The 21174-nt window shown below is 39.1% G+C and overlaps 1 protein-coding gene across 3 annotated transcripts in view; it reads left to right on the top strand.

Moving 5' to 3' along the window:
* Positions 1-1429: 1429 nt before the first annotated feature.
* The window catches only part of MAP3K7 (mitogen-activated protein kinase kinase kinase 7), a 64266-nt gene continuing 44521 nt past the window's right edge, over positions 1430-21174 (top strand). The window contains exons 1-4 of one of the 3 annotated variants that reach the window (XM_084889556.1): positions 1430-1831; positions 16047-16157; positions 20112-20177; positions 20676-20721. In XM_084889556.1, coding sequence (XP_084745682.1) covers positions 1712-1831; positions 16047-16157; positions 20112-20177; positions 20676-20721 — 343 coding nt within the window. In that variant the 5' untranslated portion in view covers positions 1430-1711. The remainder of the gene's footprint in view (positions 1832-16046; positions 16158-20111; positions 20178-20675; positions 20722-21174) is intronic. The other 2 variants (XM_084889555.1, XM_084889557.1) reach the window with 2 other exon arrangements.

The raw sequence follows: 21174 nt of genomic DNA, 5'->3' as shown, positions 1-21174 counted from the left end.
ACTGTTGGTTTGTTATGGCTGCTGCTCACGTTCCTTAATTGCCTGTTGGGAGTTTTGGATTAATATCCAGGTGGCTATTTCCATATATTATTTTAGTTAGGCATCATTTAACTCTAGGAGCCTCTGCATGCTGTTTACACCTGGGCTTTCCAGAATGCTGCCCACAGCCAATGTACAGGAACAGACATTTCTTTATGTGGACCTAGAGCTGGCCTCACTTCACCTCCTCCCACCCCTCTGCTTATAGCTAATGTAAATTTTTGATGTACAAAAAGGCCTGCGAAACTCTACATGCTATACATGCTGTTTTTTCTACCTAACCATACTTCTGGTGGTTTTAGACTCCAGGTCCCAAGACTGATCTTCTTTTTGGCTTGCATTCAGGCCCAATGAAACCTTACTTAAAAATACACTTCACTGTGGAAGTCAATATTTTTGTTTAACATTTTAATCTTTTGAGTCTATTTTCTCATGTCCCGAAAATGGCAAAAAAAATTTTCAAGGCTATTGTTAATGGTTAATTATAAATACATGGTGCTCCACACTCTATGTGTACTATTAATGCAACCCACAACTTCAGATACACACAAACTATTTCTAATATTAACTTCTGTTCCTGAGCACTCAGTCTACGTGTTGTTATCCAGGTTACACGCGCTGGCTTGCTCAGCTATTATTTGCTTTAGAACCTCTCATAGAGTCACGGACTGGCTCAAAGTAACCGTAGTAACTGCTTCCTTCCCTATATATTGAGAGAAACACATTTTCCAAGAATTCTTAAAAAAAAAAAAAAAGAAAAGAAAAGAAAAAAAAAAGAAAAGAAAAAAAAGTAGTTCGGCCGTAACCGGTTTGGCTCAATTGATAAGAGCGTCCGCTTGGGGACTGAAAGGTCCCGGGTTCCATTCCGGTCAAGGACATGTACCTTGGTTGCGGGCATATCCCCAGTAGGGGGTGTGCAAGAGGCAGCTGATGGATGACTCTCTCTTTGATGTTTCTAACTCTGTATCTCTCTCCCTTCCTCTCTGTACAAAATCAATAAAATATATTTTTTAAAAATAGTTCGGCTTGGTTTAGGAGTACCACTAGAAAGTAAGTTTCGTCACACACACACACAAAAAAAGTCCAACACTACCCCGGCTGCCTGCCGGTCTCTGAAAAACAGGGGAGCGAGTCCATAACCTACATCAAGAAACAAGAGTTGAAACCAGAGCTTTCAACTTTCCCGCCGGCTCCCACACGGCCAACCGCACCGTCGCTCCGTCTCGCTCTGCGCCACTTCCGTTCGCGCACGTTAAGGACGTCAGAGCGTTAGCTCTCGCGGTACCAACTGTTGCTGCGGCGCTTTAACAAAGATCTCGCGAAGTTTGTTCTGCAGATCCAAGTTAGCCTCTCACCCTCCCCCACCGCACCCTCTAAACTGCTCTTCCTTTCTTTCTGTCTCAGTTACAACATTCCTCCCTCCCTCCGCTCGCGTCCCTCCTCCCGCTTCCGATTTCAAGCCGGAACCGGAAGTCTGGTGGGCGGGGCTCGGCGGCGGAAAGCGCAGCCGAGGAGCCGGAGCGGGGACTCGGCGGTGGCCGCGGCCCCTGTCCCTTCCACGGGTCGCCGTGGCTCCAGGCTGAAGGCCGGACCGGAGGCGGGTGGGCGCGGGTCTCCCCCGGAGTATCCGGGCGGCAGGCTCCCCGGACCCCCCCGGGCTCCGCGAGAGAACATGTCTACAGCCTCCGCGGCTTCCTCCTCCTCCTCGTCTTCGGCCAGTGACATGATCGAAGCCCCCTCGCAAGTCCTCAACTTTGAAGAAATCGACTATAAAGAGATCGAGGTGGAAGAGGTGAGCGAGGCCCGGCGAGGAGGTGCGGGCCCCGGCCGCTCCCGCCTCTGCCTCTAGTCCCGACTCTCAGGGCGCCCCTCGGTCCCTCTGCTGTGCGGGGCCCCGCGGGGTTCGCCCCGGAGACCTCATCCCCCTACAGAGCCCGGGTGTGGAGGGAACTCGGAGCGTACCCCGAGGTAGTTAGTTCTCTCTTTGCCTTCCTTAGGCATTCTTGAGTTGGATTTGTACTCAGGTGCCGGATTTGAGCCATCTCAGAGGGGAAGGTGGTGAACTGCAGAGACAGTGCGCCCGAAAGCAGTAAACCCATCCCAGACCCGGGCCGCCGGCCCTGGGTGTCATGTCACTGAGACGCGGCGCTCTTCGGGGCCCAGGATTGCTCACCTCGCCCTGCCCGGCACGTCATGGGTGCTCGGTAAATTCTCGATAAATTAATGCATCTTCCTGTAGAACAAAGTGTTTCCCCGAGTGTGGGATGGTTTCTTTCGCCGATTCCTTAGGGCAGTAGCCAGAATATTCAATGTTCTGCCTTCATGAATGTCAACATTAGTGATGTAGGCTGGTTGCGATGAAAAGCTATTCCAAGTAGCATATTCTGAAGAGATAAGTAATGACTTCCGTGACAACTAGAATAGAAGCACCAGCTCAGAAATCCCTGTTAGAAAATCTGAACCCATTCTCCATGCTGTCGTAATTTAAGTTTAGAGCAAGGTTAATAGCCTGCCTTTAGTACATGGCTTCTTTTCACATTCGCAGAGGAGTAGATTGGTTCTAAGGACCATAACATTTGGAAAAGTAAAAACTATAGATTTTAAAGACTCACTTTGTAAACTGTTAAACTTTGGTTGAAAATACTATTAAATATTATTTGTGCATCATTTTTAAAATTAAGTACTTTGCATTACGTATGCCATGAAGAACCCTGTATGTCCTATATTATAAATTCTCAGTTATCACTACTTTCAAAGTCCAAAATTATTTTTATGTAGTGGAACACTAGAAATAGTAAGATAATTATCATTTAACAAGTGTTTTTTTATGCATGTTTTGGAAAAATAATGTATTAATTATATTTTTTATTTCATAAAATAACCTTAGAGATCTCTGAGAACAACCTTATTTTACAAGGGAGTATAAGTGGAATGAGAAAGGCCTTTGGAGTTAGAGGAAGGTCCAATATATCAGCCATACCACTTAGCTGTGTGGTTCAGAGCAAGTTTCCTATTCCCTTTGAGCTTTGGTTTTCTAACTATAAAATAGGGGTAATTTCTATTTCATTTATTTGTATAACAGATCCTACTAGGCAATATGCAAAACACCAAACACAGTGTGTGACACATATTACTAGGAAACTGAATTCCAGAGAGGAATTGACCTGCTTTAAGGTCACATGGCTAAAAAAGGACCTGTATTTTGAAAAGAGGGGGGAATTTTTTTGTGTGTATGTGGGGTTTTTTTTTTATTTTTTTTCTATGACACTATGATAAATTCCTTTTTCAGAAAGTTGATCCAGCATTCATGGCTAGCATTCTTTCTTTTTTAAGAATAAAAATTCAGTGAGTCAGTATAAAAGAATTGCAGTTTTTAAATAAACATTTACGTCTACTCTGGTGAACTGTCACACTTGTAGACTACAAATTGTTATATAATAATAACTTTACTTCATGGTCAACCAAATGCTTTCACAGACTTACATCATTTGATCCTTACAACTTTAGTTTTTGCACACTACTTTCTAAAGCATTTTACATTCTTGCTACTTAGAGGAATGAAAGTTACTAAGGAGACATTTTGCTGCTCTTCCCCCAATGCCATTTAACTTCCGATTAAGTTTTTATGTTTCCAAAGACCCTTCTTTGAGTTTAGATAATGTTTCAACCTTTATTTGGTATATTTAGATATTTCTGAGATCTAAATTTTTGTTTTTAAATGAAAATTTCTAATATTAGGCAGTTTTTTAGTTTTATAGTTCTTTTAAATATCCAGTTTATTTGCATTTTAAGGTTGACTTTCAGCCTTTCTGATGTTGAAGCCATTACATAATTTCCATCATATATTCTTCATATGCACACATTGAAACAGTGTTATGTGATTCAAGAGGTACAATGGGCTCTCAATAATTATTTCTTAATTTCGATTCTGCTCCAAGTTAAAATCATGAATAAGAGAACACAGAAAAATGACCAAAAACAAAAAGTATTTTATATGTACATGTAAATTACCTATAAATAAAAGAAAATTATAATCTGTATTTCTCACATAACAATGTAATTGAATCAGAATTATACCAATTCAATTAGAAACTGTTAGAAAAACATTCCAACTACAAGTCAAATAAATATGCAATCATTTAATAGGTGTACATGTTCCTGATATTGTGACTCAGTAATATCAGTGTGGCATATCCTAAATTCAATTCTGATATCAAATTATGTAAGGTTTTAGCCTTAGAAATTTACATAGGTACTTCTTAAAAAAAGTAATTTAGGTTTTATCATCTGGATCTAAGTGTAGAGAATAAATTGTGAGGTATCTATTTTAAAAACTAGGTTCAGAAAGTGGTTAAAGAGAGTGATATGGTGACAAGTGTACTGAGCTGGGTATTTAAAAATTTTAGATGTTATACTGATTCTGCCATAATGTAATTCAGTAAATTTTAACATCTTCTGGGCCTCTCATCTCTCATATGAAATGAGAGATTGGATAAAATCATTTAAGTTCTCTTTCCATTCTAAAATGAACGCACATTTATTGTTTCCAGTATTTATGCTTTAAGGACAGTGACAATTATCTCCCATGGAATGTAGTTGGGCCGACTAATTCAAATGAGACAGGGCAAGTGATATCCCCATTTTAAGATATGACAAGTGATCATTGAGTTCATTGAGTTTGATTTGTCAGAAGCCTTACACCTAAAATGGTAGAATTAGGAATTGAATTTGAGATTTCCTGAGTCAGTTGCTCTTACCATTGGATGTTTCTTTAGTTCTTTCTAAAGTACTCTATAACCAAACCTTAATTTTTGAATGAGGAAAAAAATACTGATTTCCTTTATAGTAATTGGTCCTGAGCACTTAATGAACATTCTTCTCCCTGCACAGTACTGCTAAGATACTGAGAAAAATGAATAGAAGAATCTTAGGATTCTCTCCTTTGAAATTGTGACTTGTGAGACAATAATAAACACAGAACAGTTAATAATTACATTTTTAGGACCACAAATTTAAAACTATGGCTATAACATAAATTGAGCACTTAAGCTATAATTCTAAAGTAAGTTTAACCACACAAGGCTTCATTGAGTGGAAAAGAGTTTGAAACTAGATTCTAAATAAAGTAAGCATCGAAGATTGAGAAAAGCAGTAAGATGAATTTTTGCAGTTGTTTCTCTGCCTGGAATGAATCCTCTTCTCCCCAGAAATTCAGGGTTGGCTCCTTCTCACCATTTAAGTCCCACCTCAAATGTTACTTTCTTAAAAAGCTTTTCTGAGCAACCTAGATCTTTTTACTTCTATTTATCCTTAGGGTGCTTACCAGTAACCAAAATTGTGTATCCCTCACCAAAATGTAAGGTGCCTTATTCATACCTGTAATTCTAGTGCCTAGTACCTAGATTTTCTATAAATGTTAGTTAAATGAATAAAGTTATTACAGCATACCCAGTGACCACTGGTTCTGTTATCTGTGATAAAACCAGTGGTTAAGATTAGTTAGTGATTTGTCTAAGGCAGCATTTTTACTAGAAATGAAATTTGATTCTTTTTGCAAATGTAGATTCCATAACACTCCATTATGCCTAGCAAATACTTTTTGTTTATCAGGGGTCAGGTGCTGTGAATAAGCCAGGTATTGGTGCCTTTGATAAAATGCTAAATAGACCATATGTGGTATAGTCTTCCTTTTTAAAAGGAAGACTCACAGTGTTTTCCTCAATTATAGCATACTAGTGGCCGGATGCACAGATTCATGCACATTGAAAGGAAATTAATTAGAAGAAATATTTTAATAGCACTATTCGCCCTTTCTCTATAATAGAAGTGTCAACCAAATTCACTGTCAACAATGACAGATCAAAACACATGTGTGATTGCGCCCGTGAGCACTTTTTATATATCGTGCATGTGCAAGTCAACTTAGCCTTTTATATATAGAATAAACTTGCTTAATTAGGCCTGCTTTCTTTTCTTTTTCTTTTTTTCTTTTTAATATATTTTATTGCTTTTTTACAGAGAGGAAGAGAGAGGTATAGAGAGTTAGAAACATCAATGAGAGAGAATCGTTGATCAGCTGCCTCTTGCACACTCCCTACTGGGAGTGTGCCCATAACCAAGGTACATGTCCTTGACCGGATGGACCTTTCAGGCCTCAGGCCGATGCTTATTCACTGAGCCAAACTGTTTTCGGCTAGACCTGCTTTCTGAGGTAGCTAAACTTTTTCCAGCCCAGTGAAACACCCCAACTTCTCTTTCAGGTAATTGTTAGCAACACAGCAGTAAATATTAACACAAAGCAGATTATTATTGTAGATCACTCGGGGAGAACAAAGGGTAAAAATATTTAACTGCAACAGTGTTTGACTATATTCTGCACAGTGAGAAAACCTGAAGTCATTTTTAAGGTCCACCATTTCTTACTTCTTTTCAGTTGGGTCAAGTTTCTAAATTTTCTAAAGCTCTGTTTTCTGCTTAATGAAAAGAAAATAGGATTCTACTGAGTCTCCTGTCTACCTATTCCAAGACTTCTATGGGGATCAAATGAGATGAGGCACGGGGAAAATGCTTCACAGACATTTGGTTAAAGTGTAAAATGTTTGCTCCTGGCTATAAAACAAGTTGTGTTCTTGGATTGAAGAAACTACAAGGAGGCTAGTTGCTAGGGAGAGGAAGCCAGGCATTGCTATATGACGTCATTACCCAGCACCCACAGCGATCATTTCCAGGCTGGCCTGGGCTGGGCGGGGCTGTGGGTTGCAGTTTTTGCCAAGGGGTATTAGCGGCACTGGCTGCAGTTTGGTGGGTTCCATGGTGGTGGTGGGGCCTGTGTCCCACTTGGGGGAAGCCCAGTGTTGCTTTGTTGGCGCCAGGTCCATGGTGCTGTTTCTTTGTAAATGGAGAGTGCATGTCATGACAGCTCCTGAGTTGAGCATCTGTCCCCTGGTGGTCAGTGTACATCAGCAATCTGTCAGATTGTCGGAGGGACACTTAGCATATTAGCCTTTTATATATATATAGATGAGCAAGGCACATATAATCATTACACCATATATATGTTCTTAAGCTTCATTATAGAGACATGCAAAGGCTCTGTTTTAAAGAGAAACATATGAAGAACTTTGGAAGTTTAGGTTATGAACCTTGTAGTTTTAGGTTATGAATATATGGGCAATTGATAATAGAGAAAAACCTAATATACTTTGTAGTTTTAGGTTATGAATATATGGGCAATTGATAATAGATAAAAACCTAATTTAATAGTAGCCTGAAAAATATCTAAGTCCGTAAGTTGTTAGTCAGTATTTATTATGGATATCCAAAATTATTAAAAAAACTCTTCTGTGTGAAACTTAGTGATTCTTGGTTTTAGTATCGATAGATCTGGAATGTGATCATATTGATGAGTTAGGCCAACGATAACTTTTATGTTGTGCATGTACAGTTTAAAAGATGATATAAGTATATTATTTGAAAGAAAGGCCTATTAAGTGGGTCAGATGTCTTATGGCAAGCTTTAAAGACTGCATGAAAATTTCTCGAAAAATGTTTGAATCATCTTTTGTGATATCAAGTCTGTCTTGTCAGCCCATGGTAGTTGTACTCTGCCACAGTTAATAGACTTTGAAATTCTGAAATAGCTGGAAACTCCAAGTTCTAATTAGTAAATGGAAAATCTATGGTGGTTCTATCATGTTCCAGATTTCTAGCTAGTGTAGTGGCAGCATAGCCAGGGTCCATTCACATAGTCCATAGAACAGGCCAAACCAAACTGACAGCCATAGTCACTGAACTAAAAATAACATGAATTGGGGACAATTAAGAAGAATTATTTCATAGTAAATTCAAAGCACAAGGGCATACATCCTTTTCTATTTAGTTTTGTTTAGATATTTTTCTTTTTAATAAATTGACTTGGATGAAGGAATGGAGTAGTCTTCCATCCTAAGGAAATTGGTTTTTAAGGAGTTGCTTTCTTTATACACACACATACACACCAAATTCTGATTTTGTGCTTTTTAATGCTATTTGCCTGGAAATATCCTACGTATTATCTCTCTTATTTTTCTGATACATTTTTTATTAAGAAATTAAATTTAAATCTGTCTTACTACATGAGACTAAAGTTGTGGGCCCCTAATCAAGAAGAGACTAAACCGTGGGTGGTGGGGATGCATATCATAAAATATATATATATTGATCTAAGAACATTTTAATTTAGAAAACGTTCATAAATTTAGAAGAGAATATTTCTAAATTGACTTCTTTAAATCCAAAGCTCTCTTTGCATTCCTCTCTTCTATTTTTACAGTTGAGTGATTGTGAAAAATATCTGAAATATTATTTCTAAGTTCACATTTTAGATAGATGTCTATGATGGGGGAGATACTTATAATTTGGATGTACACCCTTTTTTACATTCTTGGTGAAAATTGATCCTTGGAGAAAGTTGGCATTCAAAATAATTGTTATGATAATGTATCAAAGAAACTTGTGTTACTCATATATGGATGCAATTCAAAAGCATATTTGATTTGTGAACTTGAATTAGAAATTTGGTAAAGTTTTGTAGTTTAAATTCAGAGTTTGTAATTTAAATTTAGGTTTTTCATTATTTATCTCAGTTGCCAGTGTATGTCAGTTTGCTGTCAATTCCACTTTTTTCTATGTGGCAAGAAAAACATTGGTTTGCTCACAAGAATTTTCCTCCTTCTTTCTTAGGCCCAAGAGGGAATCTCAGTGCTCTGGAAAGTTTCCATAAATAATAGCAGCAGGGGAGGACTCTCTGGTCTATGTGATGGCTTGCACTGAAGTATCCTGTCTCAGTGTTAATTATGTTTTTAATAAAACCTAATGCAGTGGTTCTCAAATATTAGAATCACCCAAAGGACTTGTTTAAACACATTGCTGGGCCCAATCCTTGGACTAAGTAATTTGGAGTTGGAACCTGATAATTTATATTTCTCACAAATTTCCAGGTGATGTTGTTGCTTCTGAACCAGAGACCATCCATCCTTTGAGAGCCATTGGTTTATTGCTTTTGCTGTTTTTATATCTGCTTCTTGAAACTCTTTTCTAGGCTTCTTGTGACCCTCCCCTGGTTTGCCTGTCTCCTTATTGACTATTCCATCTCAGTTTTTGCAGGTTCTTTCTCAGTTTGTGTTTGAAGTGCTTCAAAGCTCACTTTTGGGACCCCAGTATTTATATATTATTTTTTTGTGATCTCATCCAATTAATTGACTAGAAATACCAACTAAATGCTGATGACTGTCCCAAGTTCTTATCTCCTTCCTGACTTCTTGACTCATGCTTCCACTATATTTCTTGGTATTTCCACCCAGATATCTAGTAGGCATCTGAAACTTTGTATGACTGAAACAGAACTCTGTGTTATTTTTAAAAAATCTGCTTGCCCAATTGTTTTTTATCCTTTATGAACTGTTGCTTAGTGTACGTCTTCCTCTCCACCCATTTTGCCTACATCCAAACAATCAGCAAGCTCTTTTGGCTTTAGCTGTAAAATATAACCCAGATCTGCCCATTTTTCTGCACTACCATCAGTCTTGTCCTCACAGCTACCCTCTCTTCCTTGGATTGCTGTAATAGCCCTCATGTCTGATCTCTCTGTATATTCTAGCTTCCCTCCGATCTATCCTTCACATAAGAGTTAGAATGAATTTTTTTAATGTGAAATCATATTACATCTTTTCTCAAGTCCCTCCAATTGCTTCCCATTGCTCATAGACTAAAATTCAGAGTCCTTATTATGGTGCAGAGAACTGTTCAGGATCTAGACTGCTCAGCTCTCCAGCCTTATTTTGCTTCACTCTTCCCTTCCCCAACTCTGCACTGCCCACACTGAACACTGTTTCTCTGGGACATTATTAAATGTCCTGTTTCTCACTGAGGACTGCTATGTATGCACACTTAAATTACACTCCTTTTCTTCTTAGCATACTTACCATTTTCTAAAAATTATGTATTTTTCTTATATCTTCTTTGTTTTCATTATTAATAAGAATAAAAACAGTATGAGCAAAGATTTTGATTTGTTTATGTCTATGTCTTGAGTGCCTACCCTATATAGATGGGGTTCAAATGTGGTCCAATAGGAATGAGAGTGTTTTCCCCCTTAGGGCCTTTACATTAGTTAATTCTTCTTTGGTTGGTTCCTTGTGCCATTCATTGTAAAGTTACTAACATCCTCAGATGCCTCTCCCATACAATCTTGCCTGAAGTTTCCACTAATGTCTTTATCACATCATCCTATTTTTTCCTACATGGCATTTTTTAGAATCTGATATTCTTTTTATTCATCTTCGTTTATTGACTCTTCTTTCCTTTCTCCTTTAATTGAAAGTATATTCCATGTAAATCAGGGACATTGTCATATTTACTGCTATATTTCTGATATTCCGGGGACATTGAAGAAATATTGATTTCAGGAGTAAATAAATGAGGTTCATGTTCTCTTGGCATAAGCCTCATCTTCACCTCTTGAAAGCAGGGACCTTACCCCATTTCTCCCTGCTGGCTGACTAGATCTTCCTGTTTGGCTTTTACTGATCGTCAAACTTTCGATACGTCAACCATCCCACAGCTTCTGATATAGGTTCCAACACTATGCACAACAACAGCCTCCTTCCTACAGTCTAAAGATTATTTAATTTTACCTTGCTTTTCTCTGGGCAAGATTTTTTGTGTCATTTCCATGTTCTGTTGGGGCTGAGCAAACCTGAGTAGGGCTTTCATCTGTCTACTATCTCCCTTGCCATTCTTATTCATTTGTCGCTTCCCATGTTGGCAAAGCATATTCTATGAGGCTGCCTTCCTCCAGAGGTTCTTAGTGAAAAGTAGGGGGATAAATCCTTTGTGCCTTCTAATCCCTCAACTTGTTTCAGAAGGGGAAGGGATGGTTCTTAGCTGCTGTCATGTACTCTCATGTTTGGCTTTCTTCAGCTAGGGATTAAAAAAGTATTGTGTTGGTTTGTCTTTAATTTCTTCTCTATCTCACTTTTATATCATAAAGGCAGGGGTCAATTCTTTTTTTTTAAAATATATTTTATTGATTTTTTACAGAGAGGAAGGGAGAGAAATAGAGAGTTAGAAACATCGATGAGAGAGAGCCATCGATCAGCTGCCTTCTGCATAGCTCCTACTGGGGATGTGCCCGCAACCAAGGTACATGCCCTTGACTGGAATCGAACCCGGGACCCTTCAGTCCCAGTCTGATGCTCTATCCACTGAGCCAAACCGATTTCGGCTCAATTCTTTATATACTGTTTAATTTTCACCCTTAATATCTGTACATATATGCCATTTTAAAAAATGAAGTCATTTTTTGATACTGCAACATGGTGATTTATAAGAAATATATATTTCAGATAACCAAAATAAAAATTTTATATGTATTTGGTCTTTGTCCAGGGTTCCAGGCTCACAGTTTCCCCAAAACCTCAGAATTTCATAAGTGAGGAGAACCATAAGGATGTCTTTGGTAGTTGGACCACACCTGAGGATGGGGGCTGGTTGCCAGGACAACCAACCTTCTGATTAGACTTTAAGTCCCACCTCCCCGACCTCCATTTAGTGGTGATGACTTGGAGGCTGAATCAGCAGCCAATAAGGAATGATTAAATAAACCCTGCCCTTGTAATGAAGCCTCTATAAACGCCCAAAAGGACAAAGTCTAGAGAGTTTCCAGGTGGATGAACACATGCAATTAGAGGAGATTGTCACACAGATTGGGTATGGGAAGTTCCCATACCTTGCTCTATACATGCTCTTTGCTGTTCCAGGGCCCAGTGCATGAAATTTGTGCACAGGGGGTGGGTTCCTCAGCCAGACCTGCACCCACTCCAATCTAGAAGCCCTCAAGGGAGCCTTCTCCAATCCGGGAGTTTTTGTCTGTCTTATCAATCATGAGTGAAATGTCTGAGACCCCAACCCAGTTTGGTTTGGTGCTCACAGAATAATAGAGGTCTTTTTTTTTTTTTTCTTTGCCCCATTGGTGGAGATTTCCTAGAAGTTGCAGGACATTTTCCTTTTAATTTTTCCTTTACACTCTGACTTTATTTATGTCTCTTACCTTTGCTTTCCCTCCATCCCCCACCTGCAACATTAACTTGTTCCAGGCTCACTTTGCTCTAGTGTCTAGGAGATTCCCTCATTGCATCTGCCACCAGAACTACGATTCGCAGCATTCCTGGTGCTCCCCGCACTCTGGGCTTCCGCTTCCAGTCCACAAGGACTTGGAACTCCAGCTGCTCAGGCCGGGCTGACAGGACTGTACACTACAGTGGTGTCTCCAGGACCCTGGCTGCTCTCGCTGGCCACAGCCTTGGAGTGGGTGAGGTCTGGGGACGCCCACCACATTGCCCCGGCTAGATGGTGGGCAGGTGTCCCACCCCGCCCCCCGGCTGCTTGGCATCTGCGCTAGTAGGCCTGGAGAGGCTGGGGGGCAGGAACACGCTGTGGGCGCCCTGCCCTGCCCTGCCCCTGGCCGCTCAGCACCTGTGTGTATAGGCCTGGAGCAGCCTGCGGGCATCCTGCCTCACCTGTGGCTGCGTGGTGCAGGTATGCTACCCACAGGCCCACGATCTTTGTCAGGTGAATTTGCATACTCACTCCTAATTGGCTGTGGGTGTCCTGGAGGTATGGTCAATTTACATATTTGTCTATTTGTATAGATAATAAACTGGCAATCTGGTAAGTAAAATATTTGTCTGAATAGCTGCGTTAGCAAATTAATTGAACCAAAGAAGAGTGTAATTGGTTAGAAGCATGGGGGATTGAGAGTGTTATAGAATTGAGCCCGTAACATGTGAGATCTGTTGCTATCTCTAGGTAGTGTCCAAATTGAGTTGAATTTTAAGACACCCAACTGGTATCTGAGAATTGCTTGGTGGTGTGGATAAACTTCCCCCATACACACATTGGAATTGGTGATCAGAATTATTAGATAGGCCAAAATTTAAATTCTTTAAACATTGACTCTATGCGTTTAACCTCACTCCTTTGAAGTTACAGCAATTATTTTTCCTATCATGCAATTCAGTTTATGTATACAACCTGGGTGGGCATCTTGGACTTCATAATAATCATTTTTAGATCTGTTGTTTCACCATACTTATAAAATAGCTTATGGCTTTAACTTGAGTTAAGACTTTTTGAGACCTTGGGCTCTCACTTTACACGACTATTCCTATTTTGTATTTGAGTGTTCCAAAAAATTGTTTTCTTAAACATTTTGTTCCCATGGTTTTAAGTTGAAAACTCAGAGTCAGCCATCATCTCAGCACTAGGTGGCACTTGTGCATCACAGTTAGTCATACTAACTTAATACAGTTTTTGCAACAAGTGCATGATCCACAAATAAAATGTTTGGAATCCTTATGTGGACATTCCTAAGAATAGGAAAATGAATCAAGAGGAGACCTACTAAATACTAGTTGCTTTGATATATTTATAAGTACATGGTTGAAGAATATAGTATATTACTGCATAATCATAATATCATTGTAATATCAAATAAATAGGAGTGTCTCCATCCATACCTTTTTAGCGTATGTTGCCATAAAGTTTACATTTGATTTAGGGCCTGTTTGCTATTTATCACGATCAATTATAGAGAAATGAGTAGTGCAACACTGGTTCATACACAACTTATTGTTCTTTTCTAGTATTTAAGAAATACCTGGTTTTGACTTGCGAACCCTATAGATGTTCACTGAGGAAAATATAAGCATCTCTCTTTTACTGTTGAGAAAACAGGAGCTCAAAAAACATTAACTTGCCCAGCATCATAAGTAATATGTAAACAGAACCAATGTTCAAACTCACGTGTGTTGGGTTCTAGAGCCCAGACAAGCTCTTTCTATTATTCTCATGGTGCCAGTTTTAGCCAATTGTCCATTTATGTTAAAGAAACTGGATGACAAGTGCAAATTACTAATGTTGGTTCCTTTCTCTTATGAGAGGTGTGGAGTAGAGGAAGAATCTAAAGAGCAGGAAGAACCTGAGCACCCTGGGCTAGGAAAGGGAAAAAGGAAAGTCACCAAATGAAAGATTGGCTTACTTTTGCCTAGCGTCAGTCTAGTTTCCTTGAAATAAGCCGATGACACACAGAAGCTGAATGGTGAATTGGTCATTACCTACTATAGGCTTTAAATCCTGGCTTCTCTGAATACTTACTGACCATGTGATCTTGGTTCAAGTGAAGATTCCTCCTCCAAGGGAAGATATAGCTGCTACTTTCTGAGATATAATACAGATATATGTGTACAAATTAGCATTCCTAACATTCTGGCGTTAGATTGCCTGGTATCAACCAGATTGCTCTTTACTAACCATATAGCTTTGGGCAAATGAGTAGGCACTTAGTTACCTACTACATAGAAAATATATCATAAATGAGAACCATATAGGGAGGTAGATCTTTCACTCAAGGAAAAGTAAATAGATCCAATGGAAGTTGAAAGATCGCAGTAAATGGCACTTGAATAAGGTTCTTTACAATGATAGACTCTAATGATGGTTTTATTTTGTTTAGTTGTTATTTTTATATTATGGCAAATCTCAAACATTTATAAAAGTAGACTAGATTGAGAGAGCAAAGAACCCATGAGGGACCTATCAGTTAACTTCAATAATGATATAATACATGACCAATCTTTATTATATTTTTTAAAGAATAATTTTAATGATGTATTTTACATGTCAAAATACATGCATTTTTTTATTTTTTTATTTTATTTTATTGATTTTGTACAGAGAGGAACGGAGAGAGATAGAGAGTTAGAAACATCGATGAGAGAGAGTCATCGATCAGCTGCCTCTTGCACATCCGCTACATGCCCTTGACCGGAATCAAACCCGGGACCCCTCAGTCCCCAAGCTGATGCTCTATCCATTGAGCTAAACCGGTCTTGGCAAAATACATGCATTTAAAGTGTTACAGTGATATGTACAAATTACTGAGTTGTACAGCCATTACTGTAATTCAGTTTTCAAACTTATTTTCCCCCCTTGGTAGTATTCTTCTTCCTCATTTACAATTAATCCCTATTTCCGCTCTCAGCCCCAGGCAAACCACTAATTTACTTTGTATCTCTATGGATTTACCTTTATTGGACATCCTATATGATAAAAGGCTAATATACAAATCAATTGAATTTTCATCATGATGCGCACTGACCACCAGGGGATAAATGCTCAATGCAGGAGCTTCCCCCAGTGGTCAGCGCACTCCCAAGAGGAGCGCTGCTCAGCCAGAAGCTGGGTTCACGGCTGGCAGGTGCAGCGGCAGTGCTGGGAGCCTCTCTTGCCTCCACGGGAGCACGAAGGATGTCCGGGAGCAGGCTGAAGCCATCAGTTTGACATCCCCCAAGGGCTCCTGGACTTTGAGAGGGTGCAGGCCAGGCTGAAGCCCCTCGCCCCCAAGTACAAGAATTTCGTGCACCAGCCCTGTAGTTTCATATAAATGGAATTGTATAATATGTGGAATCTCATAGCTGGCTTCTTTCACTTAGTGTAATATTTTTTAAGTTCATTGATGTGCTAGCATGTATCAGTAGGGTTTCTTTTTCTTGACAAAACATTTTATTTTAGACATAATGACTGTCCTTCACAGTGGTCAATCTTTTATCTACATTTTAACCTTTTCCCTTCCCTGTCTAGTGCTACTGAATTATTCAAAACTATTTTTAATTTCATAAATATGATAGCTAAAACATTGATTATGTTTCTTTTTATTTTTTTCAGACCATTTTCTCTTTCCTCATCTTGTCTCTTTTATTTCCTGTCTTCAAGAATCTTTTTTTGTTTGCCGTTTTGGCTTTATTTGAGAATAAAGAGATGTGTAGATCATAAACTTTCAAATATAGAGACAAATGCTTTTCATTTATTCTCACTTTAATAAGTCTTTCAGATTGGCTTTAGTGTTATATGTTGGGTTGGATTTGCTTGTTTCTAATTCCCATGGTGTGTGTTTTTCTTTTTTAATTTAGGTTGTTGGAAGAGGAGCCTTTGGAGTAGTTTGCAAAGCTAAATGGAGAGCAAAAGATGTTGCTATCAAACAGATAGAAAGTGAATCTGAGAGGAAAGCTTTCATTGTAGAGGTAAGATGAAATGTCATTTCTGTTGTATAGTTTTTTTCACCTGAGATATTCTGAATTTAATTCTGAAAAAACGTTTCTCAATTGTCACTTATTCATGAACTTGAATATCAGTTATCCTATAGAATAAAATATGCAAATAGACCGAATGGCAGAACAGCTGGTTGCTATGACGTACGCTGACCACCAGGGGGCATGTATGGAACATGGAGGGCGTTGGGCATGGCAGGATGGTGGAGCAGGTGAGCGGGGGCGCCAAACCAAGGCAGGGCACCAGTCGCTGTCATCGGGGCTAGCCTCTGGTGATTACTGAAAATTCTTTGCTCCCATGTGCCGTGGTCCCACCTGGCACTTGCACCTGCTGCTGGCGCCAGTTCAACTCACACCCACTGCCAGAGCTGGAGCCACTGCTCGCACCCACTGTCAGTGCCAGTTCTGCTTGCACCTGCTGCCAGTGCCTGATGCTGGTCCCAATAACTTAGAGCCATCAGCAGGTGTGAGTGGCGGCTGCCGGCCTTAATTATCTCTGAGTGCTTTTCCACCTCCCCCTGCTCCTAAGGGGCGATTGGGGCAGTAGCCGGCCACTTGCACCTACTTACGGCGCCTTCCCTGCTTGTACCCACTGCTGGCACCAGCTCCAATTGCTTCGTGTTGACAGTGGGTGTGAATGGGCCGGTGCTGTCAGTGCATGGAAGCGGCAGTGGCTGGAACAGGGCTGCTGGCAGACAGGGGACCAGGGGCCATAGTGGGAGGGCTTGGACAGCGGTACAGAGGATGGGCCAACACCTTCCCCTGTGCCTACCGTAGCCTCCTGGCCCACAGTTCCTTTAAAGGTGCACGAATTTGTACACTGGGCCCTTAGTTTGTGTAACTAAAGGTAATGTCATAGGAACATTTTTTCATTCACAGTCTTCATTCTGATTAAAAATAAGGGGGAAAGGAGACTTAACTAAATGAATTCATCCCTGAATTAAAATATAATTCAGATCTATTTCAAGGCATAAAATTTACATTTTAAATTTTAAAATAGAAAAAAAATACTATTCTCTCCCATTATCCAAAATTAAGAAGGGAAATGCATTCATTTTGACTGGATATTTTTAGAAATTTGAATGAGATTATTTTAAGGAAAAATAATTCTAAATTTGGTTTTTCTCATATAGTATGAAAATACAACTCTGTTCTTTATAGATATACTAGTGACCTGGCTTGTGAAATCTGAGTCCTTGGAGCTCCTCCATGGATTGCCCCAAAGAGATAGGCAGAGCCAGGGGTCCCACCTCTGAGGTGGGCAAGGCCGTGGGACCCCCAGGCCTTGTTGCATGGAGCGGCCACCAGGCCCCGCCTCCATGCCATGCATGCAGCGTCAAGACCCCACCCTGCGCATGCAGCCTCCTTGTGATGACCACCTAGGCTATTATTAGTATAGACTAGAGGCCCAGTATACAAAAATTTATGCACTTGGGGGAGTCCCTCAGCCCGGCTTGTGTCCTCTCGCAGTCCGGGATCCCTGGGGGGATGTCCACTTGTCCGCTTAGGCCCAGTTCCACAGGGAGTGGGCCTAAGCTGCAGTGCTGCAGAGGAGGCCGGAGAGGCTCCTGCCACTGCCGCTGCACTCGTAGCCGTCAGCCCAGCTTGTGGCTGAGCAAAGCTCCCTCTGTGGGGCACATTGACCACCAGGGGTCAGCTCCTGCGTTGAGAATCTTCTTTCTGGTGGTCAGTGTGCATCATAGCAACTGGTTGTTCCCAGTTGTTCTGCTGTTAGGGTCAATTTGCATATTATCCTTTTATTATATAGGATTGATGGAGAATTTGATAATCATGAGATTGTTATATTATCAGACTTATTCTCTTAATTTTATACATTAAATCGCAGTGTTTCACAAAATCAGTGGTTCTATCATTTTTTAACCTTATCAGCCAGTGGATAAGTCGTCTTTATAAACCTTCTGAATTCATATCTGTGATTTTATTTATAATTTTTAAATATACTGAGTGATATTTTTAAATGTGTAACATTGAGAAATGAGAACTTGCTTGTGATATGATGAATTGGATTTTGTAATTAGTTGAATGAGTTGAGAAATACTAATGAATGGTTTGATAATATCATAAAGAAAGATAATCTCTAGTAGTATGCTCTAGGAGTCTGGCCTCAGCCTTGCTTACTCATAATTTTTTTTATAGTTTAGATTAGGTCATTGATTATATACTCTTCTGCTGACAATTTCACAAAACTAGGTAAAAGCGTAAGTGTTAAATGCTAGGAAGTGAGTCAAAGATTATAATAGCTTGGAGAAAAAAAATTTAATCGAGGTTATACATATGTTTAATTTAAATTGTCAGTTCTCCATATACTCTTAAAAAATTTCAGTTCCTTATACCTCCTACTATCAAGTTTTCTGTTTCTTAGAGGCAGCTACTTTGAACTCATTTGTTAATTTTGTTTGGTGTTCCCAATCAGTGACTCTTTATTATATCTTCTCTGAAGTATCCACTCCTTTAATCTTTGGGATGATAAAGAGCCACTAAGCTGCTTGAAGTCTGGGAGGGGGATTTTTGGGTCTAACTTTCAACCCATCTCTCTCTTTTATTAGCTTATTTGCTTATGTATCTCATGCTATCACCACTGCTCAACCTTTTGGAGGTTTTGTGAGCTAAATATGCTTAATTCTGACTTTTTCTTATTTCTTTTTAGGTCTGCTTTGTCAGTTATTGCTAGTCATTTGCTTTCCAACTTCCAAAACGTTTACATTCTGTTCATCCTTCTGAGTTTATGGCTTAAAAAAAAAAAAAAAAATACCTTTACTGTCTTTGTGGGATTTGGAGAGAGAGCAGGAATAAATTCTTGAATAACCTGCCAACTGAACCTCAATGCTAAATATTAACAATTTAGACTACAATAAATATGTAATCAAATGAATATGTATAATAAATAGTGTTTTTAATTCTATTAGGACCAAAGTCACAAATATTGGCTGTAGAAAAGTACAGCTTTCTAGTTGCATTCGTAAAAAGGTTTACCTTAATGGACTTCATATGGGCCAACAGTATATTGTAGGTAATAGAAAAGGGAAGGAAGAAGAGGGGAAAAGACAGAAAAGAGAGGAGAAGGTAGAGAAGAAAGGCAGCAAGGAGCAGTTTAAGGGGACATATTAATAGAAGTTTGAGATGTATACAAGAGAAATGAATACAGCCAAACCCCTCACTGACCTCAGTATGGATCATTGGATCAGGTAGGATTAAAACTGGAAGTAGGGAGATCAACTAGGACAAAGCAATTACTGCAGTGGTTCAGTTTATAATTATTAAGGCAATGGTAGTGGAAATGAAGAGGAGGGAATTTATTCATGAGATGTGATCTGGAGTGTAGTCAAGAGAGTACAACTATGTAGGAAGAGTACCGGTTTTAAGTCAGACCCAAAGTTCAGACCCTGGTTGCAGGGTATTTAGCAGCTCACTTAACCATCTCTGAGCCTTATCTTAAAGATCCCTCATCTTGTAGAGTTATGAGAATTGTACAATATCTATAAAGTTCCCACCAGGGCCCAGCATAGAGTAGATAGATTATTCAACCATAGCTATAAAGATGATGATGACAACCACAAGATAGCTTTTTATGGCTTCAGTAACTCAGCCCAGTGCCATCTCTGGGATGCTGTCCTAACATTTCTGGACAAGTTAATTTTTTCTTGTTTGTACTTGTTATCCTGTTATGACACTTTGCACATTGCTTCAATTATGTGTTTACATGTCTATTGCCCAACTAAACTGGGAGATCTTTAGGGCAGGGATTCTGTGCCATTCTGGGCAAGCACTTAGACCACAGTGCTGCTATGTAGTAAACAGTGATTGTTGAATGATTAATATTTTGTGCAACCTTAAGATTTTAATGATGCTGTGAAATCAGTTTCTCAAAAGTTATCACTTTTTAAAAGAAAGCTTAATTTATTACAGCTTCGGCAGTTATCCCGTGTGAACCATCCAAATATTGTAAAGCTATATGGAGCCTGTTTGAATCCAGTAAGTTTGACACCTTTTCATTGTTAACAGTATAAGAAATGACATGACAGATGAGTTCAGGTGTGTAGTTTAGCTATTTTGCTGTTATATTATTTGGGGGAAGGGGAGGATTGTACTTTATGTATTTGTTTTTAGCCAGTATTATTGAAAGAGTTGTCTTGGGTGTTCTTATCCAGTAACCTCATCTTATGAGGCTTACGCTATTCTGTGATGACACCTACTCATTAGCAGTGGAGAAAGCCCCCAGAGATCTTGTGATTATGTTTTTCATACTTCTCTGCTCTTAGACAGTGGGTGCCTAGACTGACAAGGCTTTAGATCATAGATACCTTTTTCCCCCTGAGTACAGCCAAACCCCTCACTAGTGTCATTTACATAGGGGCCAAAAGAATCTCTTTTAATGCATTTATAAAAATCAAAGATTGAACTAAGTTTTCTTTCAAGTCTTCTGAGATAGCTGTAGCCCTGTGGTTAATTATTCTGGCTTGTTTCCTTTAGGTGTGCCTTGTGATGGAATATGCTGAAGGGGGCTCTTTATATAATGGTGAGTGTCATTAGACCTGTCTGTATCTAGTAGAATTGAAAAGCTTTTAACATAAAATGTAAGGTTAATGTTTTTCACATTTAACTTTATAGTTCCCAAAGGAAATAATTTAAAAAAGAAATCTGCTAAAGATTAAAAATAAAAAGATAAGACACTAAAACATTAGTATGTCAAATTTAGAAATTGAGATATATCTACCTTTTAAATTGATTTTTTTTCATATTAGAAGCATTTGAGTAAAGTAAAATTTACTTTTAAATAGATTTTAAAATATCTTCTCACTATTATTTATTTATTTTTTGCCTCTCTTAACTTTGAGCCTTCCTATTTTAGAACTCTATAACTATACTTCCATTTCAATCTGCTTTATTTTGGTTTCTTTACAAAAATTAAAACTGAAAACTCACTTCACAAAACATTTTAATTGTAACAATGAAAGAAAACTGTATTATT

This window comes from Pipistrellus hanaki (assembly GCF_964339955.1).
Source record: "Pipistrellus hanaki genome assembly, chromosome: 7".
Taxonomy (NCBI): Eukaryota; Metazoa; Chordata; class Mammalia; order Chiroptera; family Vespertilionidae; genus Pipistrellus; species Pipistrellus hanaki.
Note: the sequence above shows the minus strand (reverse complement) of the source record. Positions and strands in the feature narration are given on the sequence as shown.